At 49.6% G+C, this 25,136-nt stretch overlaps 3 protein-coding genes across 4 annotated transcripts; 2 read left to right on the top strand and 1 right to left on the bottom strand.

The window, feature by feature from the left end:
• Nucleotides 1–664: 664 nt before the first annotated feature.
• Nucleotides 665–2,180, bottom strand: LOC119094382 (putative chitinase 10). The gene has a single exon (XM_037217445.1). It carries the CDS (start codon nucleotides 2,178–2,180, stop codon nucleotides 927–929), a length of 1,254 nt encoding a protein of 417 aa, XP_037073340.1. The 3' UTR covers nucleotides 665–926.
• Nucleotides 2,181–14,237: 12,057 nt separating this feature from the next.
• LOC119094381 (peritrophin-1-like) lies at nucleotides 14,238–16,993 on the top strand. Its single transcript, XM_037217444.1, has 3 exons — nucleotides 14,238–14,303; nucleotides 15,221–15,743; nucleotides 16,976–16,993. The coding sequence occupies exons 1-3, from the start codon at nucleotides 14,281–14,283 to the stop codon at nucleotides 16,991–16,993; spliced, it is 564 nt and encodes a 187-aa protein (XP_037073339.1). The 5' UTR covers nucleotides 14,238–14,280.
• A 5,805-nt stretch (nucleotides 16,994–22,798) lies between these two features.
• Nucleotides 22,799–25,096, top strand: Ercc1 (DNA excision repair protein Ercc1). Of its 2 annotated transcripts, none has more exons than XM_037216748.1 (2): nucleotides 22,799–22,858; nucleotides 24,013–25,096. In XM_037216748.1, the coding sequence occupies exons 1-2, from the start codon at nucleotides 22,804–22,806 to the stop codon at nucleotides 24,729–24,731; spliced, it is 774 nt and encodes a 257-aa protein (XP_037072643.1). In that variant the 5' UTR covers nucleotides 22,799–22,803; the 3' UTR covers nucleotides 24,732–25,096. The 2 variants fall into 2 exon arrangements, with proteins under 2 accessions (XP_037072643.1, XP_037072644.1); XM_037216749.1 differs by having other exon boundaries at nucleotides 22,802–22,913.
• The last annotated feature ends 40 nt before the right edge of the window (nucleotides 25,097–25,136 follow it).

The following is a 25,136-nucleotide window of genomic DNA, read 5'->3' as shown; positions in this document are numbered from 1 at the left end:
TATATATATATATATGCATGAGCAAAAGGTAACCGCCACCTTACAGATGCTTCGAGGAGGGAGGGGGAGGGGGCGTAGCGTGTATTCTCTATGAGGCAGTGCGTTGCGTTACATTGTGTTATGCGTTCTATTGTGTAATGCGTTACGTTGTGTGCTTATTGTGCCGAATGGTTACGTCTTCGTAAGGGCGATACTAACACTGTTGCGCAGGAGGGGCTAACGTCGGACCCTCCTTTCCGGCTGGCTGCGTCCGCCACTGCTGACCCCTGGTCTCCATGTGCCATGTGATGACCCGGGGCACAGAGGACGGCGATGGAGGGATTGGGGGAGGGTGAGGCCGGTTAGCTAATGCAGGTTTGGTCACGGGCACTTGGCGTGTGGTTCGGCCCACTTGACGACCGCGACAGTTGCTTTCTTTTTGAAGCAGGTAAGCCAATCAATGAAATCCGAGTTACGATTGCGATATGTGTATTGACACAGCATTTTCAATACACGAAGTCAAAATATGTCACGTAGCACCAGCAACATGGCATGCCATCGACGCAGGGACCGGGAAGACCCCTTTCCTTTTATCACATCAAACAGCTCCTGAGCGTAAGCTAAAATCAGCCTGACTATTTTTCACTTAGCTCCTCCTCCCCCCCGCCCCCTCCTTCTCCTCCCAAAAAGGCTTCTCCTCCCCTGGCTTCATCCCTGCATCTGCACTAAAACACCACGATCCACAACTATCAAATGCGGAAAAACACTGTACAATATCACGTAGGCAGACTGCGACAATATTCGTCAACGCAAGCTCGTGCTCATCATTCAGACACACGCTACGACCCCGGTATGTCAAGCCGTTACCAAGTTTAAAGCATCGGAACAGTAAAGCAAGAGGCAAGCAAAGCTCGTCGCCATCGAGAGGTCACACATAGGTCATCGAACTACACGCAAGTCACATTGTCGGAGTAATCACAGGTCCATGTGCTGTTATTGAACAGCAAGTGTTCAGGACAGGCTTTGAGGTACGGAACGCCATGACTGCACATATAGAAAGTTGAGCAATTGGCGGGGTTGGGTAGCAGGACAGGATACTTTCCATCAACTTCGGGACATTGGCCGTTGGGTTCTGAAACATCATCAATTTGCTCTAGAGCTAGGATATCGTTCGCTTGAGCGCAGTCTACAAACTGCGGAAAATTGCAGCTCCACGTGTCATTGCTGAACAGAAGTCCCGGTGGGCAAGTTTGCAGGTAAGGAACCCCATGACTACACAAGTAAAATGTCGAACAGTTGGCAGGATTGGGGAGGAAGACAGGATACGTTCCGTCAACATCCGGACATCCACTGACGTCGGCGACCTCCATATCAAGTGTCAGCGGCTCTGGAACCACCGCATTACTGGTTTGATTGCAATCCACATTGGCGGGAAAGTCACAGCTCCATGTGTCGTTATTGAACAGAAGACCCTGAGGACATATTTCCAGGTAGGGAATGCCGTGACTGCAGATGTAAAATGAACCGCAGTTGTCGGGATTGGGAAGAAAGACCGGGAACACCCCGTCTTCTTCGGGACATCCGCTGGGAACGTCAGAAACAAGCTGGAGAGTCTGGAGCGCGGGAGCATCCTTCAGGGCCGTACTGTTGTCAGGCGACTCGGTCGGCTGCGCACAGTTCACCCTCCACGAGAAGTCGCACGTCCAGGTGTCGTTGTTGAAGAAAAGCCCTGGCGGACACGGCCTCAGCTTCTCGGCGCCATGCGAACACATGAAGTAGGAGGAGCAGTCGTCAGGGTTGGGGAACATGACCGGGTACGGGCCGTCCGTCTCCGGACACCGCTGGAGCTCCTCCAGCTCGAGCTCAGCGAGCACAAGCCGCTGAAGCCCAGTGGGAGCGGGCTTCGAGGTCGTCGAGTCCGGCGACCGCGTCGGTGCTGACGGCACCGTGCAGTTGACGTTTTGTCTGTAGTCGCACTGGCCGGTGACGACGTTGAAGTACAGGTCCCCCGGGCAGGTGAGCTTGTACGGCACGCCGTGGGAGCACATGTAGAAGTCGGTGCAACTCTCGTTGCTGGCGATGAAGACACGCGCACCGTCCGGGGTATCCGGCGGACACTCGGACACGGGCGCTCGCAGCGGAGAGGGGTGTGCGGATGCCGCCGAGAAGACCAGCACCACCAGCAAACCGACTCGGCACATGGTCCTGAAACTGGTCAGGAGTTGATGCCTTATTTATCACAAAGGGGCCGCTGCAGTTGGCTAAGGTTCATATCCTTTAACCGAATGTGTGATGAAGGATTGGACCCACGGAAATGGTGGCGCAGTTCTCTTTTATAAGTGTACGTTTGTTACCTTTCGTCACGCCTTGGATGAACATTCTTGGATGAGCGTATCATATTAACCTTTGTGGGGTTGCATCCAATGCATATTATCGCGTTCGGGGTAGGGTCTATTACACAGATGACAGCGCATAAAAAAGCTTAAAAGTTCAATGACAGTGAGTAGCATTACCGCTGCATAGCAAATCGTTATTTCCAGGTGAGCCAAGGTGGTGATTTCACTAGTTCAAAATAAGGAACTCTCTCATCGCACATTATTCATCTGTTCCGCCTGCGTGAACGTGCTAGAAGAAACTACCAAAAGTTTGCCTGTTAACCCATTTCAGGAAACCAAAAATAGTCATTGCTGCCATGATAGATTTTGTTCTATGTCATCAATGGTTTCAGCAATAAAAAAGCCATGCATACTTGAAGGACAGTTTGCGTTGTTGAATTATTTCACCTACCGTCCCACTGTAGCCTGGTCCATCACGCTCGCCGCACCTTTTCAAGCTCGAGTTGGGATCACACTGCAGCCTTAACTCAGCTCGGAAGGATCCGTTTGTAGTAACTGATGCCGAATTGCTCGCACCGGAACCATATATATGCGGCATGTGTTATCTCTGGCTCTTGCGTCGACTTGGGCTCCCACGGTTGCTGCTCCCCGCTGCTTGTAGAGCCGATAGTGCTGACGTCTTTTCGCCGGAACCGATTGTGTCCTGCCTTCTGATGAATCAGAACACTTACATGGGGAAACTGTGGAAGATCTGGGAATCCAATCGTCAACATTGGCGTAGGTGCTCTCGGGAGGTGGTTGTACTGGGCTGACAGAAAATGAGCAAGTAAGCCCATTTTCCCGCTTGACTTGTGCGGCAAGGCCAAGCTGTTCGCTGTCCGTCGTACATGGTGCTTATGCTTTATTTAATGGAAATGGAACATAAGCACAAAGTGGCAGGCAGTATTGCCAAGCCTACCACATCCGTCTGCAGTTTAAATGGAGACGGATTGCTTCCTTACAAAATTTATACAAAAACATTCTTGAAAATACTTCGTATAAAAGAATTTACAAACTTTGAGATCTTCGCTACTGCTTTTTAAAAGAGCTGGTCTTAAAAAATGCGCAATAGTATTACATAAAGTGGATTGCGCAATTCCTACATTTGAAAACATCCGATAGCAAAGTTGGCAGACCAGATCAGGCGGAATACAGCGAACCGATAAGCCTCGGTTCAGAGGTTGAGCCTTGAGCAGGACCGCTTCCGCTTCCAAGAGGCGAGTCATGTATTTTCCAAGCATTCAGGTCGGGTCAGATGATACCGGGCCGCAGGACCTGTGAAGCTGGCAAAGCTGCTTAGACGCAGCGTTTGTCAGTCCGTGAATGTTCAAATTATCTCGTGTTCGCTTGCGGTGAGCCGGCAGGTAAATACGAAAAGGGCACGCTTGTCACCTCAAGTACGAATTCTGAATCGCTAGAAAAAACCGAAGCATACCCGCAACAAAGACTGCGTCAGGAAAGCAGCCAGCACATCACACTGGAAGGTGCGCCGACATCAGAGTCGTCTCAGCAATGAACAGGCAACTGGGGCGTAAATACAGGGTGTAATCACGAGAGTAAAGTTACTCTAGACCATACCACTGTAGCCAGACTTGTGCTCGATTCACATCCACACGAATCGGATCTATTCCCATGCAGAACAATTTGTGATGTAATCATAATTCGAATCAAATTTATGTTTCAAATAGAGGGCTGCCTCAGCCGTTGATTCACGTCAATCTGCATTGCAATCTGCAATCTGATTGGTGATTACTTTCAAGCTGCAGAGTATGAGTTGATTATCGACACTAAGTGTATTCAACACAATATTGTGTGGTCCTTTTTCCGTGTGTGGCGAGAATATTTCGACGAGATGAGTGTGACGAGACGAGACCAAGTGTGACGAGAATATAATCACTCACGAAACATCAAGTGCGTATCATGGATTGCAAATTCATGGGATGAATTTGTAATCTATGTTTTCACACACATTTATACCACATCAAAGTTTGTGTTGTATAGTAAAGCATAAAAGCTTAGCTATTCAATTTCCACAAGTCCTTTAACACGCACTGATGAATCTCAGGTTTCACGCTTTAGAAATATGCTTATTATCACCAGTTCTGAATATGCAATAGTAATCTCAACTCCTATCAATATCCATGATTCTTGACTGAACTCCGAATCTGAAGTGAATCAAGCACGAATCTGACTTTAGTGTCTTCTAGGTCCTTCGTGGGCGTAGTAAACGGATGGACACCCACACAAGATGTGCAGCGGACTGGGATGAGTATGGCTTCGTAGAAAATATCTGGTGTGGTTCCGGTTACTGACCACAAGCTTAAAAATGCCGTATATATGCTCCTACAAACGTCGTATTGCGTTGCATCACACTAATTGTGAAATCCTAAACGGGAGTCAAGTGGGCTAGTTATGGCACTTGCTCAGTTTATGCCATAATTTTGAATTGAAGCTGTACGAAGCTGTCAACAACAAACGATAACGCGCTGATCAAGCTCAAAGGGAACGAATGTCGGCAGGCAATCGTATGGTCACGATCGCATGGGTAGCGGTGAATGGAATAATAGAGATACTAATCATCAACGGTTTTCTCATCATTCCATAACGCGCCATCGTCGCCAGAATGGTCACGTATACCACGTGATTATGCAGCTTGGTATTCGTGCCTGTGAAGCCTGGCATCAAAACGCAACAAGCAACATCTCTCCCGCAGTGTAAGATGCATTTGAAGGCACTCATGGATTCCTACGACTTAACGTCCCGTTCTCGTGCCATAAGCACGATATAAAGCAAGCAGCAGCCGTCATTCCGCTTGCCTTCTAATCTGACGGACTCTGCGCGCTTCTCTGCTTTGACTTCTTGGCTAAGTGCCAAGCGTTAACAGCGTAATAGTGACGTCACGCCGAAGTGTTAAATGTGCACGTGAAGAAAATACAGCGGCACCGTACGGCATGTAACGTATCAACAGCAGTATTTCAGGTATGAATGTCGTAATTGGTCAACATTCCCATGAGATCGCAGTCAGCCGGCTGCCGGCCAACGCACCAACAAATACGAGAGAACATCGCCAATCGTTGTGCAAAGAAAACAAGGCTAGCGTAGACTTTGGAACATCAATTGTCAGGACAACTTAGCGTGTGCCGTATCCGGCACGATTCTAAGGCATTCGCACTTTGCTTGCTGGCGAGCACTAACACCTGCAGATTTCGTTGTGGGGCTTGCGCAATTGAGCATTGTTTAGTCCAGAAACATCTCTAAGCAAATGCTCTTTGTGGGAGACAGTCTTAGTTCATTTGATAATTGATGATTGTCGGAAAACCTTTTTTGGCAGGGCTGGTCAATTTAACTCTGAATATTTCGTTACTTAACGGTCTAAACCAGTGGTCTGACAAAATTGGGCATGCGTCCCTGCTTCAGAGTCTCTGTGTTGTCATAAAAACAACAGGAAAGCCCCAGAGCACTCCGGTGCAGACGAAGCGACTGCCGCTGCAGAAACTACTCGCACGAAAGAGGCCACAGCGGCACTTAGCTGTGTGATCCACTCCGTGGCTAGGATTGGTGTGGGAGCTGGGTCCTGGTCCTGCCAGGTCCGACCCAGCTCGTCCTGCTCATCGTCACTGTCACCGTCACACCGTCACCGTCACATCTTCACACCGCTACCGTCACCGCCGCACCGTCACCGTCACCGTCACCGTCGCCGTCACTGTCACCGTTACCGTGTTCCCATTCCTGTCTCCGTCCCCGTCCCCTTTCCCGTTCCCGTCCCCGTCTCCGTCCCCGTCTCCGTCTCCGTCTCCGTCTCCGTTACCGTCACCGTCACCGTCCCCGTCTCCGTCTCCGTCTCCGTCTCCGTCTCCGTCTCCGTCTCCGTCTCCGTCTCCGTTACCGTCACCGTCACCGTCACCGTCACCGTCACCGCCACACCGTCACCGTCACCGTGTTCCCGTTCCCGTCACCGTTACCGTTACCGTCACCGTCCCGTCCACGCCTGTAGGTTACGCGCGCGTCTCTGCCAGCGGCCTTTAACTCTGTATGATCTTGAAAACCGCGGTTGCTCGATCCACAGCTTTGTTGTCCGAGTGGTTCACACACACCTGCTTATATCGCAATCGATGATGCGAGCCATGTGTGCATAGCTGACACGTTTCGATGAGCATGTATATGCTGGCAGGCAAGGCGTGATGATTTGCCTTTGTTTACGATTAGGTACGTTCGCCGTTCGCTAAAACAAGGATTAGCCATCACTGGAGCGTCGGCCGGCTGGCTGTATCATGGCTAAGTGAGTCCCTGGGCCGTTACATACTGAATTTGGGTAACAGGCAGTCATGACGTCGATGATCTCCGCTCTGGTTTCGTTCAGAACACTGGACGGGGTCTTAGCAATCTGTTTTATGACGCTTTCTTATCTGTATCGAAATTGATTGGGTGTTATTGCCCGAGCATTCGAGCTTGATCGTGAAGGCGTCTGCGATTCCGCTCAATCTCGAGATAGCCGTCGGCAGGACGACGCGTCATATCTCAAGTGGGATTATGTTCTTTCAGAAACTCAACCATCGCCGAACTTGATATGAAGGGATCTTATCTGCCCTGGGAAACGCCAGGAATTCGTGACGTCAATGTTTTTAGCGGCCGCCGCCGACGGCTACCGCCGAGAACGGAAACAGCTGATCCCGGGGTCTCACTGCGCCGCAGGGGAGATAGCCACGTCTCGGCCGGATAGCTGAGGTGAAGTCGTTCTAGAAACTGGCGTCAAGCCGGGCCTCCTGCGTCGGTCAAACAAGCGATGGCCGGCTCCGGCATTGCGTCAGTGGACTTCATCCATCTGCAACGCAGATTTCGCTATTGATTTCAGCATAGCACGGGATGCTCCAGATTACGCGAAGCGTTGTTGATTCTATGCGCAAAACCGATCGCAGCAATTCTATCACGCGACAAGAAGGCGGTTGCATTAGCAGGACGGCGAAGATCTTCGACTGAGGCCTTGCGTTGTGGTACTCGTTCTCTCAAGATTCAATATGATCTCCCAAACGGTTTGTTAAGGGGCTGGGTTCACCATCAGATGTTTTCAGAGTTGTTTTCTAAAAGAAGCAAAGTTATCATTCGAAAGTTTTCTCTTATCCGCAACAAACACCGCACAACAACAACGGACATATTTGTGTGATGTTTGTGTTATGTCGGTCATTGACTTTTAAGTGTTGTCGGTTAGTTACCTCATAAGAGGTACCCATATGTTGACCATCGTGCTGAGAGCGAGATAAAATATTTGTACGTGTTCTGGGTAGATAAATAGGTTATAGCCCAAAGTGTAAGTTGCTCGAATAATCTACGTTTGTATAACTGCAAACTGATTTATAACAGCTTGATTGGCCTCGTGCTGAAGCCCGTTGCCCTTGGCTGAGCCTTAAGTCTCAGTTTTCTTTTTTTAAGCCACACGCGGCTCCATTCAATGCTCTTTTGAACTTGCGCTATAAACAGCTTTGCTAGGTTTGACCCCAAATATCAATGTATGAGATGCTAAGCCGCATGCAGTTTACGCACTTCGTGTGGCTGGACTTCACCAACATGATTTCATTTTTCTTCAACTGCCTTGCATCCTCGTGCGCCCTTGCATGAATGCACGCTCATGTTCACGTTTACGTCAACGTTTACGTTTACGCACCTGCAACTTCGTAGTGCGTGTTTTTATTTTGGTCAGCTGATGCATAATCACAGGCTTCGATGCCCCGTCGCTTTGTCGAGCGCGTCTGATTGCGTTGGTCACTCTGCGTCCCTCCAAAAGCTGGGGTGGTATGGCATGACTTCCACGTGGTTCGCTGGCTACCCATCCAATAATGACTTAAAGTCGTCAGCTATACGGATGACACCCTAATTTTGATACCCGGCAATATCTCTGACCTGCTCCGGATATCCGCCTGTCTGAAGTCAAACCTATGTCGTCTCGAAGCGTTGTATTGGGCAAACAACTGGTATCAAATTGCATCCAACGCGCAGCACGTAGTATTCTGCATACCACACCTTCAGCGCCAGATGCCAGACATCTGTCGGACTCGGGGCGCCTCAAAGGTGACTCCGGGTTCTTGCCAAACAAATTTAGGAGTTTTAATAGATGCAAACCTCACCTGGGCGCAGAATATGGCTGAGGTGGCAAAAGTGCAACAGAATTATGTTTCCAATATCAAAATATGGTCGATGCTTGTCGCGAATTACGTCCGCGATGACGCAAAGCGGTAGTTCTCCCCCCCTCCTTAATTTAGCTTAAGGCGCGCCCATATGAGATGGGGGGTATGTCCCAACCAACGTCAGAGGATTCAAACAGCCTTAGCAGCCCGGCTGGCTACGGGAACATCACGCAGAGATCACAGCACCCCGTGTGGAAAAGACTTGGCTGGCGAGCTGTAGACGGCGTCGTGCGGCACAAAGACGCAATGCTCGCGCACCAGCACGAAAAGAAAAACTCTAGATTGGTCTCAGCTAGATCTCGCGATTGGAAAAAAGCTTTATGTCGCTAGATGAATATAGGTCCAAGGTCAAATGTTTATGATAATCGAACATTTCTCAGCTTTACATGCTTACATGTAAAAGATCATGCCACCCTGCAGCGACCCGAAATATAAACAAACATGCTCCTTGTTTAATTCTAAGTGCAATGTGTGCAGTTGTACGTATTTTGAGCGTAGGTTTATGATGTAGTGTCGTGCAGTGCTCCTAAAAAAACATCCCCTTTCAAGAACCATAAATGCTAGGGACTGGTTTTTGGTAGCGAAACACGCACAATAAATGCCTCAGAATCTACTGAAAATTCTGGTGCAACTGCACGACATACCGCAAAGGGTTTCTCAGAAAAAAAAGGAGGGGAACCATCGTCCTATCAGGCCGAGGGCTAAATTGTTATTCTGGTGGGTGGTTGCCACTCTAGTGCCGCATCCAAGATTAATTATAGATATGATATTTTGCATCGCAGGATAACATCGTGGGTGGTGGCACATAAATCAATGGCTGAGGATATCTGTCTTAAAAAGCCCTCGTGTGTTGCGACGGTCATATATCACTCATCCGTAGTCACCACAGGTGGTTACAACTCCAAATCTAGGTTTATGAGATAATCAATCGGCCTATTTCATAACATAATCTAACATTACTTTCACAGGAAACATCGAATTACATGTGTCCACATATTTAAAGTTCACCCATCCACTACCGAGGGAGTGATAAGCCCCAGTGGGTCGGGCTCAGACATTGGGTGCGGCATTTGGGCGCGGGTCACCACGATTCTGGCGTGGACCAGATCAACAGTGTTGCGCCGGACACCACCCACTACCTGGTCGGCCCGACGGGACTGATGGCCTAGTCCGAACGGCCACTTCGTTGGCGAGGCAGCCTGCGGCTTCGCTCCTATAGCTGAAACTGGCATGCCCCAGTGCAGAGTCAGATTATGAATTTGCCATCAAGTGCGTGCGCCAGCCCCTGCATTTTAGCAAACTGAACAAGAGTCCGGCCGAAAGGCGGGTCTGCAGCAGCTGCTGACATGATTTCGGGTTCGCGATGAAACGGGTCTCGTGGATATGCTCGAGGTCCGAGGCTGGCAGACTGTGCACAGCCTCCAGCGCTTCCACATCACGGTCGGTTTGGCACGCGAATTTTTCGGAGGATACCTCTCCGGCGTGCGCAATTGCCCCCAAATTTTCGGTACTCTCCGGAGCATCCATTTAGGCTCATCTTGACATAAAAATATGCCCCTAGCAGTTTTGGTTTGTAAGAACCTACTGTGTTTTAGCAACATTGCGCGGCGATCCACGGCTGGCGCGGGCGGAGGGCGGCAACCAACGATTCCGCGGACCGCGTGGGTGTGCTGACGTCATTACATTAATGGATCCCCGCATTGCAAATGTGTATAAACACGTCTGTCTAAATTCTGAGTCGATACGGGCTACGATCTCACACATTAAGACATGTTAATTTAAAAAGTTAACTTCTCAGGAAAATTCGAATTTCGGCGTGGTCTTATATGGTCAGCTGTTGACGTAGTACCATGCAACTCATTGCCAAGGGCAAAATATTGTTGAGTCCCATCCACTGTTTTTTTTTTCGGCGCGGACCTTTCTTTCTTAGTCTGGAAAGGTCCGCGTGGAAAAAAACAGTGGGTCGGACTCAATCATATTTTGCCGTCGGCAATGAGTTGTATGGTACTAAGTCAACAGCTGACCAAATAAGACCGCGCTGAAATTCGAATTTTCCTAAGAAGTTAACTTTTTAACTGTGAGGGTGAGGGTGAGGGAATCAGGGTGAGCGCTGAACGCTCCGCATCCTGATGCCGGCTCTTCCCAGCTCTGTTTCGGACACACGGCCGCTCCAGTGCCAAGCGTAAGCCCACACTTGTGGCGGGCGCGCACCCCCTCCAGTTTTGGACACGCCGCCTCTTCTTTGCGCGACAAGTAACCTCTGCTGTGCCGGGCATGCAGCCTCTACTGTGTCAGACGTGCTGCCTCTCCAGTGCCGGACACGCGGCAACTCCAGTGCGCCTACTCCAGTGCTGGTCTTTGCAGTGTCCGACGCGCGGCCTCTCATGTGCCGGAAACACGGCCGCACTAGTGCATGACGGCTGCTCCTGTGCTGGACATGCGACCTCTCCTGCGCCGCAAACAACGTCGCCCTAGTGCTAGAGGCTACTCGTGTCGGGCATCCAGCCTCTCATGTGCCGGCACGCGGCTTGTCCAGTGGCGGACACGCGGCCTTTCTTGTGTCTGACGGGCGCTTCTGTCTCGGAAGACCTGACCCTCTTGTGCCGAACATCCGGTCGCTCCTGCGCCGGGAATTCGACCGTCCGACAGACAGATCAGACAGTTCGACAGTCCCAGTGATCGAAACAGTGGCGCTCCAGTGGCCGTCTCCCTGTCGCTGCAATGAGGCGCTGGCGTCACACGCTCTGCTCAGACATATAACATTGTAAGGGCACGTTACGTCTTAAGGGCGACAAATATATCATGCCTTGATGTATATTTTTACAAGTTCGTGAAATGCAGCTATAAGGTTCAAGGTTCACAGCTGGAAATTCAGCCGTTAGGTTCCAGGTTCACAGCTGGAACTTATGATGTCCTGAAGGTGAATATGCCCATAGCAGGGTAGCGGACAAGTGCTATGAGTGGATATGACATACACGCCGCCCAATTGCTGCTTTAAAAAGTCACGATCTCCTTCCATGAGCGGCCTTGAAATCAGAATTGTGTCAAACACTACACAGGGTCGCTATGAAACAAAAAAGCCGGAGCACTCGAAGTCCAAAATAATCCGGCACTCTTATTAGGCACCTACAAGCCTCTCGCTGTGCCGCTGCGCCTTGCTGCTTGGAAATTCGCACTCGAAAACGGACATTGTGAGTAGTGTTTTCTTCCGATAGCAGTAGGTCTTCGGACCGTAGTGATTCTTGGGGTAGGTTTTTCGGGCATAGGTCTTCCGGCAGCACGTCTTTCGGACTGCTCCTCGGGAAGTGAACGATCCAGCAGCTTGGTAAAGTCAGCCTGCACAATCGCGGGGCAGTCGGGTAAGTGACAGTGAACATCGTTCATCAATAGGCTGACGAAGACCACCGTCCTCAGGTGGAGAAGCGTCGACATGAGGCAGCCTGCTTCCCTAAGTGAAACAGACGAAGGCGGCTTGAAAAAGATTACACGGCGGGGGGATTCTTTACATTTCAGCACTTTGAATACTTTCAGCGTGTCCCTTCCTTTCACCACGTCATTAATCCGGGACCAAGCCTGAGACCCCAGAATCGGTACTACATGCTGTCTACGTAATGAAGAGCACATGGAGGGTATTTTGGACACTGGCGTCGCAAGGCCCCGAGACAAAATTTCAGAGCAATCTTAGGACTTTTAGCTACAGCTCTCAGGAGGGACAGCAGTGAGGGTTCAAGCCAGCGTGAAGTCCTCCGTCTAATGGGACGCAGAGTGTAGGATCAAGGCTGTGGATGTATGACTGCTGCACCAGCACCGAGGTACTTTGGTAGCTTCCTGTTGTTTTGAATGAATCGCTGCATTTTTGACAACACATTGAAGGTCTCCGTACAATCAAATGTAGGAATGTGCTTCTTTTGGAACAGAGGTTGGAAACGTCAAGCAGAAAAGCATTGTGAATGAAAGGGACTGAGTGTGCTGAAAACTAGCGTTTAGCAAATATGCTTTATGGTGAAATGCATTTTGGATCTAAAAGCAAAACGATGATTGAATCTGAATGAAATCAAGGAGACCCAACTTATAAAGCCGTCATCCTATTCCAGTCATGACTTTCTCGTTGTGATATGTTGTGAATTAAAGCGCGCTCAAGTGCACTTATATTTCAGCGCGCTCTAATGGTTCTGCAGTTTCGTGCCACGAACGGCGAAATGAGACGCGAGTGCTTACTGGGATGCTTTCATGAAGATAGTGTTTCTTCATAAGGCTACAGTCTGGTTCAAAACATGAGGACGTAGATGTTTCAGGTAGTGGGGATATTAAGGGCCTGTGAAATTGCTTTTTGAATCCACAGTTGTCTGATCGTTCCAGGAGAAATAAATTTAGAAAATATTGCGGCCAACTTCGACTAAGCACGCAAGGCTGGTATGTGGTGTTCATGGTCAAGCATACAGTTTGAATGCAGGAACGCTGATATACATTATGAAGGATGAATATCAGGGAGGGAGACGAAAAGCGGACAGGGAACGATGAAAAAAGTGAAAAGAAATTATCCATTTCGAAGGTCACAAACCTGGGCTCAGTTGCTCATACACCAAATTATCTTTAGATATGTGTGGGCCATCAGAGAGTGGCATTGCAGCATAACTTTTATACCAGTATGGCTGTCAGGCTGCAAGACAGTCTGGATTGTTGCAAGTAAGCGCAGTGAGGCATTTCGGGAAGCATCCATAAGGCATTTCTTAAACCATTTAAATGAAGTAACACAAATTTTAACAATTATGTCGTGATAGCTGCAACATCTGACATTCTGCGTGGCTCTATTGGCCAGTTTCATCTTTTTTACCGGCCAGTTTCGCCAATCTGACAATTGTATAACTACTTGGTCGGACTTTTGGGAGCGAACTGCGGCCACCAATGTCCATCCTTTTAGACGAGCTTGCTGGTTGCATCGAATCCACGTATCCACGTCGCTGATGCCCGTTGGCAAAAATCTGCACAGACTTTTTTGTTAGCACAGAAACATGGTTACAACACAATGTGTGCATGCGTATTTTGCCTAAGAAATTTATTTTCGTTTCGTTACACGAAACACACGGATTTGTAAAAGTTTGTTGCATCTCCGACAGAAAATCCCTTCTTGTCAATTGATTACGCCTGAAATGATTCCGAAAATGTGAGTGCGTCCTCTCTGCAAGACAAAACAGGGCTGACTGATTTGCAGACGTAGGCGACACGGCGAGAAAATCTGGCCGTTATTGCTTTGTTGCTTGTGCCTCTGGCGCATAACTTTTTGACTCACTTTTTGTTTGAAGTGTCTGGCTGCTGGGTAATGCGGCACAAATAAGATTGTCTCGTCGCTTGGTATTGCGATACAAGCCAGGTGGAGAGCAGTCCTGAAGTTCACATTGATTGAAATCCTGTTTGGTTGTTTTCCGAGAATGCTTCCCCACTCCCGACGGTGGCTTGATACTGGGATCTTCCACAGTTGCTCTGAATAAGTGTTCTGGTCTATCCGATGGCAGGACACAATCAGGTACGGGGAAAACACGTCATCACTATCGGCTCCACAAGCAATGATGTGCAACAACCGTACGAGCTCACGTCGACGTAAGAGCGGGAGATAACACACGCCGGGTATATATGGGTCTGGTGTGAGTGATCTCGGCATCAGTCGCTACAAACGAATCATTCCGAGCTGAGTGAAGCTGCAGTGTGATTCCAACTCAGCGAAGCCTGAAAACGGGTCGGCGAGCGTGATGGACCTGACTACAGTGAAACGGTAAGTGAAGTCGTTCAGTAACGGGATCCGAGCGAGTACCGTGGATTCATTTGTTGATTGCTGCGTGGACTGGCAGCATAAGAATGGTGCGATGGTGGCCAACCATCGTGGTTAAGTAATGTTCCGAAATATGTGAGAACTAATAATGTTTGGTATGAGCCATTCAGTAGGTGCACATTGTCAGAACATGTATTTGGCACAGGCTGAAGGCTTTCACAATTTTGACGCTTGAAAAAACACTTTTTTCATTTCTTCAACCACGTTTTACTATCCTGTGATATGGTCCCGATTCCCGGCCTTCTACGTAGCATGCCTGCTACTTTGTGCTGTAGATCGTAAAGGTTCTGAAGCGCATGTTAATAAGTAATAGGCTTAAGAAGCATTTGTGTTTTAATCCAGCCTTTTCCTAAAGTGAGCACGAGAGTCTTATTCTAAGGCGTGTTTTAGTGACACAAACAAATCACACGCGTGGCGAATGTTGCACTTTTGCGCTTTGTCTGCCGCACTGACGCTGCGTGCGAACATGTGCTGACAGTGCATGGTTCTTACCTTCCAGTGTGCTTGAGGCGTAAAATGGCCACGCAATCTACAGAGCCGTAGGCACCAAATGTCGCTGCCCTTCCCAAAACAAAGCGTCGGTGTTCAGGTCAAAACTTCGCCGAATTTTTCCATTGTATTAGTATACATCATATCGCAGGAACATGAAGGCCATTAAACTCGTCGAGAGTTTTCAACATTTTCTTCACATCTAATGTCATTATTTTGCAGCTCTCGGCGAAGCGTGTTAATCAAGACAGTCTGCTTGTGTCATGCCTGGTGCACATAAGTAGAAAGTGTGTCATGGTCGATCCGAGCTGCATGCCCGGCCCATTTCATAAGCCTCTTATCACAAGGTATCAACTCCTCAACTGTTTCAGGACCATGTGCCGAGTCGGTTTGCTGGTGGTGCTGGTCTTCTCGGCGGCATCCGCACACCCCTCTCCGCTGCGAGCGCCCGTGTCCGAGTGTCCGCCGGATACCCCGGACGGTGCGCGTGTCTTCATCGCCAGCAACGAGAGTTGCACCGACTTCTACATGTGCTCCCACGGCGTGCCGTACAAGCTCACCTGTCCGGGCGAGCTGTACTTCAACGTCGTCACTGGTCAGTGCGACTACAGACAAAACGTCAACTGCACGGTGCCGTCAGCACCGACGCGGTCGCCGGACTCGACGACCTCGAAGCCCGCTCCCACTGGGCTTCAGCGGCTTGTGCTCGCTGAGCTCGAGCTGGAGGAGCTCCAGCGGTGTCCGGAGACGGACGGCCCGTACCCGGTCATGTTCCCCAACCCTGACGACTGCTCCTCCTACTTCATGTGTTCGCATGGCGTCGAGAAGCTGAGGCCGTGTCCGCCAGGGCTTTTCTTCAACAACGACACCTGGACGTGCGATTTCTCGTGGAGAGTGAACTGTACGCAGCCGACCGAGTCGCCAGACAACAGTACAGCCCTGAAGGATGTTCCCGCGCTCCAGACTCTCCAGCTTGTTTCTGACGTTCCCAGCGGATGTCCCGAAGAAGACGGGGTGTTCCCGGTCTTTCTTCCCAATCCCGACAACTGCGGTTCATTTTACATCTGCAGTCACGGCATTCCCTACCTGGAAATATGTCCTCAGGGTCTTCTGTTCAATAACGACACATGGAGCTGTGACTTTCCCGCCAATGTGGATTGCAATCAAACCAGTAATGCGGTGGTTCCAGAGCCGCTGACACTTGATATGGAGGTCGCCGACGTCAGTGGATGTCCGGATGTTGACGGAGCGTATCCTGTCTTCCTCCCCAATCCTGCCAACTGTTCGACATTTTACTTGTGTAGTCATGGGGTTCCTTACCTGCAAACTTGCCCACCGGGACTTCTGTTCAGCAATGACACGTGGAGCTGCAATTTTCCGCAGTTTGTAGACTGCGCTCAAGCGAACGATATCCTAGCTCTAGAGCAAATTGATGATGTTTCAGAACCCAACGGCCAATGTCCCGAAGTTGATGGAAAGTATCCTGTCCTGCTACCCAACCCCGCCAATTGCTCAACTTTCTATATGTGCAGTCATGGCGTTCCGTACCTCAAAGCCTGTCCTGAACACTTGCTGTTTAATAACAGCACATGGACCTGTGATTACTCTGACCATGTGACCTGTGTATAGTTATATGACCTGTGTGTGACCTCTCAATAGTGGTTGAGAGCTTAGGGCAACTGCGTCAAGCTTGTTGACAGTGTCAAATGCCAGGCACCATACCTGAATCACTGTTCAAGTGATAATATGTTGCAGTTCCGTTTTTGGCTGATTTGTGCATCGGTAATGGTTGATTGTTGATAGCGTGCGGAATGTTATTTATGCCGAGTGAAATGTGTTAAGGCTATATATGAGGACCTTTTGCGAATACATGTAGTACCTACCTATGTTCTGCATTTTACCTCGAAAAGCTTACTTGTGTGCAAAACGGTGCACCATATCGGGGGAATGGACCGGCCTCTAAGAGAACAAGCCGCAGCAGACCTCCTACCTCCACTCGGGGCTGCGTTACCCCATTTGTCCTTCATTCGAAACAAAGCTAGTGCTTGCGCTGGGTAGGAAGCCATCCGAGGGCTCTGGTGTCCACCTCCAGCCTTATCGGCGAATAGTCCACCCGCCACGTCCAGGAGCTGCGTGACAAGTGAGGGCATCCGTGCGCACGAGCTTTTCAGTCAATGCGCGCCGGGTGGCCGGTTGGATGCTCTTCGCTCGGGTGGGGGTCAATAAGCCCCTCTGAAATGTCAGAAACCAAGAGAGCTGGTGACATTAAATTCATAGGGTGTATTAGCCTGTGCGTGAACTCATTTAGGTCAAAGTTTGAGGTTCACAGGTTATGATCTTTTGGTCAATTAAGGTCAAACAAGCCCAACTCCAGGTTGGTCTCCAAAGTATCCCGGAACCTAGATAACTGTTCTGAGCAAAAGGTTATGCACTCATTTAAGGTCAGTGACCTTGTTTTGCCTTCTGAAGGCCATAGCGACCAAAATTATACAAGACTGCTCTGAGTTTTGCATTTGAATGAGCGACAAAGATTGCGCCAAGCAGTATGTTCCTAAAGACCCAAATGTTGACCTGGATCATGTTCAGTTGGTGACCTATTTTGATCTTAAATATGTCCATTGAAGATGTATAAGACGGTTTCTCTTATCAATGAATTCGAAATGAGGCCAGAAAATATCAGCATGCAGCAAGCCCTAGAGTAATAAAGTAGGCTGGTATTGACCTTCGGTCTGAACTTCATACGTGACCCTCGGTTGCATGGTTTCGTCTAACATGAGATTGAACGATTGAACGATGAGATTGAACGATTCCCTCGGCACTGACTTTCGGGAATCCATCACCTGACCCTTACCTGCCTTAGGTCAGTGACCTTTCAGGTTGCGTCTTAATTGTTGATACGAAATAATCTGCCATTCAAATGTCAACAGCCGTGCAAAGTTTGTCGCGACCACGCCACGTCGTTCTGAAACCATTCCGGAAAAAAACCTTTGGGGATTAAATTGACCTCCGCCCGAACATGTGTTAAGAGCACACAAAACAACGCTGGTAAACCGCAGAACTGGCACACAGTAGTGTCAATGAGAACAAAGCGCAAATAAGCTTTCCACGGCAGCTTGATATGAGTTCCTAGAACGGTAGAGTGCTTTGGTTGCAAGAACAGTTTGTTTTATCCCAAAATATGCGAACAACCGAAATATTTCTACGTCCTTGCTTTATTCCTGTCGCCCTGCTTTGAACTAGAATAATCCTGACCAGAGAGACGACTTTTGCGGCATAGCACGATCATGTTAATAGCAGACGAAAGTGTTGACATGTAGCCCCAGGGGCTCACACAGGAATTTCAAAAGCATTATTTTCGACCTCGATTGTCTGCGTGAGAACGGGTCATGGGGCGCCTTTGAAAGATAGCAGATAAAGATACACGGTCTTTTCTTTACGAACCTTCCCTTGTCATGCCTTGGTTTGATGTGTGGTCAAATTGAAATGAAAAGATCTTCTCGAACACGTGTTGCAGGTTCTTGCTCCAATGCCCAGGCCTCCCATTCGGTCGAGAGGGGGGGGGGGGGGGGAGCACGGAGCCCGCATGACTGTGGTGTGGGCTTTTGTGTAAACATTATTTTTCAGTTGGCCCAATCCAATTAAGGGCAGCATCTGGCCGCTGCCGTTGCGAAGCATTGCGAGCACAGCATAGCATAGCATTTTGCGTAACATTGCGACTGGCAGCCGCGAAGGACAAGAGTTAAACGGAAATGATGCTCATGTGTGCTTGTCAAGGCTACAAACACGGCATTACTTAATCGTCTATAACACTGAATCGCAATATCTATGCTTGTCCCCGCTCTGAAATGACGATAATTGTTGTAAAACTCATCGCTATATATATACATATATATATATATATATATATATATATATATATATATATATATATATATATATATATATATATATATATATATATATACATATATATATATATACATATATATATGTATATATATATACATATATACATATATGCATGCATATACGTATTTATACTTATATAAGTATGCATGAGAATCTTTAAAGCTACGCTGTTCACCGTAGCCAGCTAAAAGCCTTGTGTGCAGGCATCAACAGCCGCACTGCAGCGGGCCTGCTGCCAGAACGCTGTTAACATCCATTTGCAACGAGTTTACCTAATCGAAATGTCAGGCCGCACCCGGTGGACAACCTGAATGCAACGCACGCCCTGGCACGGCAGCCATTTTTCAGACGAAATTCACGTGAAGAGGGTCCCGTAAAGAGCTTCCTGGCGAGTCATGGTCAGCAGGGTGAAGAGGGAATGGCAGGCTTTCGGGCGACTCATGCATCGCATACGTTCAACCTAATGCGTGATGAATTGTTTGACCCGCTCGATAGTTCGCATCACTGGCTGAAAGGCGCGGCGGTCGATCCTTCGCCACACGTCGTGTGGCGTGTCCCTGCATCTTAATGTGTTGCCTTTGAATGTCCAGTAATGTGCAAGCGTAGCGACAAGTTCGAATAACAAAGTATAAACCTCTGAGGGCCCGGCGTCTGGCGAGGCCTGTCGCTTGATGATGTAACCTGGCATGTGGCATGACCTGTTAAGTCGGGTAGCCCTCCGCAACCCGGAGCTCTGTCAGGGGGGCCTGGCAGCTTCAGCGACGCTTTTGCAGAGACGAGAACAAGTCTGCCTTGTTTCGTGACATGACAACATGTGTTCATTAAATGCTGACATGGACTGCACTTACACCTTTTGTAGCTTGAAGGCAGGGACTGATCCAGGATTTCATCAAGGGTGGGGGTCAGGCGGCGTTGCGGTGCCCCCTGGAACTCGTTGTCCGCTCTTTCACACCCACACAAAAGTGCTCTCGGATTTCGGCCACTTAAGTTTCAGTTTTCATATCTTGAGTCGAGGAACTACCTTTTTATGTGCACTGTGGAGGGCTAAACATAACACCCAGGTACATGGAGCGTGTTCATTTTCTCCTGTGACTGGTGGCTCCCGCAACTCTCAAGCTAATTTTTTCGGAAATGTGGCAGAGTGGGTTAAAATTGGCTACAAAAAAAATGACCAAAGTCAGACATGATGACATGAGCCGGATAACTATAGGTAGCGCACGTAAGTTAACAATCGGTCTATTGTTAAGCCATTTAATGACAGGTCTACTGTTAACTTACCTGGACACCTCCAGCAGGGAGTTGCATTTCAAATCCTTGTGTTGACAGCAGAAAGCCGTAAAGCCACTTCACTGCGTCAGCGTTTGGTGCTTTTCATGTTTTTCGGGACATTTTCCTGTACGTCCAGCTCGCTGGAGCACGCAAGATGTTTCGTATCGATAGCACGGACAAAAAGTCACTTGTGCAAGCATATCGGTAAAACGGGTCCATCCCACGCTTCTGAATTGTGTCTTCTTTCCACGGTAATCACTGACCTTCAACAGCTAAGCGGACCCCCGCACACCTGTTAAAGGAGAAGGAGCAGCCATATAACAAACTAACGTCATTTGGTATGCGTTGTTTTTAGGTTCATTGTAAGATTGGCAGGGTGTGGGCGAACATAGATTACAAATAATGATTTTAGCGCCCCCTTCTCCCATTCATTTGGGATCGTTGAATCAAACCGGGTCGAATTAGATCGGATCGGTTCGGATCGGATCGGACCGGGATTGGAGCGGGTCGGATCGGGATTGGAGCGGATCGGATCGGGATTGGAGCGGATCGGATCGGGATTGGAGCGGATCGGGATTGGATCGGATCGGAGCGGGGCGGATTACGTGCGTCGGCCTGTAGCTGACACATTGTACACACGCGAGCCTATGTACACGAGCTGAAGTTGACTTTTCTCTGGACAGACACGTCCAGGACTTTCTCGGTTGCAGGAGCGAGCCCCGAGCGAGCGAGCGGCCTGTGCACCACAGGAAGGTTCTTGCCCGGGCCTCCCTGTGGGCTTCTCCTTGGTCTTAGCCTTCAATTCCCGATCGCCTTCAGCAGTCTGTTCGGCAGTCCCTTCCGTTCCGTTCCCATTATTATACGCACCACCCAGCGACCAATGTCCAGCCAGGCCACGCCGAGGAAGCAGCCCGTGATGGCGAAGCTGCATCCCGCCGTCTCTTGCAGCCACCCGTAGTCCACTTTCCCGAGCTTGGTCGCCTGGGTAGGCAACAGGACGCCGACGTCCATGGCGCGTCTCGTGTGCTTGCTGATCTGAGTGACCAGCTGCTGTAGGGTACCGTTCGGTATTGGTGCGCATGCGGCGCTTCGTAAGAGCTCCTCCGGCGCCTCGGCGTCGTGATTGCCGCGGTGCACCTGGCGGCCATTGCGCCGCTCGGGTTGCACATCGGATGTCGGGATGCCATGTGTGGCAGCGCCCTCTCGAACTTGCTTGAACACCATGCTGAAGCAGATTTCCTCTCCGTGTTACGGTGCCGATCGAACAGCCCACCACACGCGCAGTGATGAGCGCATCTTGGTCTGATACGTGAAGCCGCGTCGAGAATGGTCTTGTCATGGAGCCGACATCAGTCGCCACATGGAGATAATTTAGAAACTCAACAGTCTTCACGGACGCAAGGGTTTGGTTGGCTTGGTCGACTGTCGTGGAGTCGGCCCGCTTTGTTAGAGCATCCACAGCCTGGATGACAGCATGTGTCAGTTCGATGAAGCGGTCTAGCGCGTTATGCTGTTCCATCCACCGGGCCTCACAGCCGCGCTTCAGACTCGCCTTTTTGTTCGGAGTTTTGTTGGGAAGCTTGGCCACCGCCTTCAGGATAAAGCTCCTCTTCGGGGTTTGGAGGCAGTCGGCCACCTCTTTGACGAACGCAAGCATGTCCCGGACGCATTTCTGTTTAGAAATCATTTTGACACAGAGGTTGAGTGTATGAGCTACGCAGAGCATGTACCCGGCGAGCGGGAATTTCCCCAACACCACTACTGACGTACCCTTGGTTGAGGACAACATATTTGCCGTCCTGTCGCACCCCTGGCCGGTGCACTGCTTCATATTCAGACTGACGTGATTGCTGGTGGCCATGGTGGAGGATCCCAGTGCCTCGTCTGTGGGTGTCAGCTCCACAGCTGCCGATGCGAAGCTGTGACATGCTCGAACGGCTCATCCTGTTTCTGCTGGTGTACTTCGGTGATGGCATCGGCAAATTTGTGGAGGGTACGAAAATGGTAGGTGCACCTGGGGAATTACGGATTTTACATCATAGTGGGTATGTGGATTACAATTCAATACCAGCTTTCAGTTTCCTTTTAAACAGCAAATGTCCAATAATCAAAGGCTGCAGACACGTGATGATCAAATCACATCCTAATCCGGCTTTGAAGGCACTGGGCAAGGAAGGCACTGCACGCGCTCGGCCAGTATTGAGGGAATAATGTCAGGCAGTCATCTGGAGTCCTGGCAGCGTCGCACTAGTTTTGTGGCAGTGCAGTGCTGCCGATGTGAGGTAACTTCTGTGAGATAAAAATTGGGCATATTGGCCCCTTAGTCAGAAAAAGATGTGAAGAATATATTTTCCCGCAGGAATATTGTTAGAATAGGAAGGGTGCCCCCCTTTCCGATGATTGAGAGGAGAGGCGCACCCCACCCCCCACCTCACCCCCCCCCCCCTACCCCCCACCGCTCGCTGCCGCCGCCCCTGGCTGTGTCACGAAACATTTTTGGTCGTAACTTGATGATATTATATTTCATCAATTAAAACAATTACGGTATTTTTCTCCATAAAAACTTGGGATGAAGACAATTATACATATCTCTTCTCTTTTCTATGATCGAGCCTGCGTCCTGCCCGGCCTTTAACTCGTTTTTTTTGTAATTTAACTAATACATTCAAATATCCATTCCACTTCACTTGTAGACAAACACTGCGCGCCGGTTACATTGGCTGGCGAAATCATTGTTCCATGTTCTATTCTACTCTGGTACCTTTGAAGCCTTTGGATGAATCCGTGTTATATCGGCTGTGTGCTTCGCGCATTCAGTCCGCGCCGTGGGGGTGCGTTGTAACACATTGGTTCCGATAGCGGGAAGAACTCAAGTTGAATTAGATGGTAATCACATCAAGATCGGAACATTGGATACTGTTCTGAGCTGCCGCTATGATGTTCTCATTAAATAGTGCACTGACTTACTAAGGCGTATTGAAAGTATTAGAGGTTTACTTATTTCTAGGTTAGAATGGTGGTGTATGTACAAATTCTGAGGATATACAGCTTTTGGTGCTTTTGGCTGCTTTTAAGTTCAGGTCCTGCTCAATGTGGTTTTTTGTATTTTTCCAAAAGTCTTCTAATTTTTATCAGCCTTGGAGCCTAAAATTGCATCTTATTACATTAAGCTGTATAACATTGCTTATAGCTGATTGTCTTGCAATATTGCATTGCAGCTTACTTATTTAGAATGTTTCATTGGCCATGCATGCAAGATCAGTAATGCATGAAAAGTGAAGTAGTCTGCATTTTCCATTCACCTGTGGCTACTCACTTTGGCCAGTGCTCTAGTGCTTGGGGCTAGTGTGACCTTTTCCATTCCTACCATCTTACATGATATGCCCATGGTGGAAATTACGTGTTCCGAGTTCATTTGCACACAAAATATACACAACTGGCCTAGCATGTCATCGTGCTTAGCCTGCCTTATCACCACAGCATTATAACTCCAGTTGAACTAATGCATTTTGTCAAATGGTTTGATTCACATGATATTGTCATGGCTTGGCTGCTACTAATAAGATGGCATTTTCAGTATATGTTACAAAAATCTTGCACATTATGGAAAAGGAAATATGTTCAGTTAGGCTGTATATGGAGATAATGATCTAAGTTGAAGCCTTGTGTTTTGGGCTTCAGATATATTATTAGATTGTTTTAATATGCAACTGCCAAAATATAAGTGACATATTCTTTAAAATATTTGGGCTCAAAAAGGGCAGTTTCCGCATTTGACTGTAGCCTTTGTGCTGTTCTGACCCCAATACTGGCAATGCATGAAGTGGCTGAAGGCTAATGTTTTCCCCCCTTCATCCCCTCCTCCCTCAGTCAGTGATTTATGGCAAGTGGCATCAGTCAATGATGGGTTATATCAACAGTTCTCCACATTTGTGCAAAGGTAACATATGACACTTCACCGAGTTCCTTCCTCCATTCTCTCCAGAAATGGCCAGCTCGGGCTTCGGTGAGGCGTTCGGGGGCCTGAAGAGCTCCGAGTTCTACGAGTCTCCGCCCCCGGCGGCAGCGGCGAAGCCCGCGCCGGCGAAGCAGTCCGGCTACAGCATCCTGGTGAACCCGCGCCAGCGTGGCAACCCGCTGCTCAAGGCCATCTGCACGGTCCCGTGGGAGTTTAGCGACGTGGCGCCCGACTACGTGATCGGCGCCAAGGCGTGCGCGCTCTTCCTGAGCCTGCGCTACCACCAGCTGAACCCGAGCTACATCAGCGAGCGGCTGCAGGCGCTGGGACGCGCCTACGAGCTGCAGGTGCTGCTCGTGCAGGTGGACGTGCGCGAGCCGCACCACATGCTGAAGGAGCTGACGCGCATCTGTCTGCGCTGCGAGCTGACGCTGATGCTGGCCTGGAGCGCCGACGAGGCCGGCCGCATCCTCGACACGTACAAGGCGTACGAGCACAAGTCGCCGGAGATGATCATGGAGCAGCAGGCGGGCAGCGCGCAGGAGCAGCTCAGCGACGCGCTGACGTCTGTGCGCTCCGTCAACAAGACAGACGCCGCCGCGCTGCTGGCCACCTTCGGCTCGCTGGAGCGGCTGGTGCTCGCCAGCCAGGAGCAGCTGTCCCTCTGTCCGGGCATCGGCCCCGGCAAGGCCAAGCGGTTGTACGACGTGCTGCACATGCCGGTGCGCAGGACGGGGAAGAGTTGAGACGGGCCGCGGCGTCGCTGCGGCTGGTGTGGCGCATGCGGCGGGCGGGAGCGGCTCAGTGTGGGTGGGCGGTGCCCTGCGCGGCGCCGAGTCGGTTCGGCGATCCAGTCTCGGTGGTCCGTTGTCAAGGAGTCGCATGGACGCCGCGCCTCGCCCATGCTTCCCTTGTTGACAGTCACGCATCATCACGTACAACGCGGTATGGTTGTTCTCAGATGAAGCCTCGTGTTGGTCTTGGAGGCGATTTTATTGCTCGTCTCATGAACATGGTAGAACCTATTTTTGGCTGGCATTTAGACCAATATGGCCAGTGGTCTTGTATTTTTTGCTGTGTTACTCTGAAATACAGTATGTTTTTGTACGTATATATCAACCTAACGATTCTGGATAGCAGCGGCGCGCACA

The sequence above is a fragment of the Pollicipes pollicipes genome, unplaced genomic scaffold, assembly GCF_011947565.3.
Source record: "Pollicipes pollicipes isolate AB1234 unplaced genomic scaffold, Ppol_2.1 Scaffold_4002;HRSCAF=4701_pilon_pilon_pilon, whole genome shotgun sequence".
NCBI lineage: Eukaryota > Metazoa > Arthropoda > Thecostraca > Pollicipedomorpha > Pollicipedidae > Pollicipes > Pollicipes pollicipes.
This window is presented reverse-complemented; position numbering and strand designations above follow the sequence as displayed.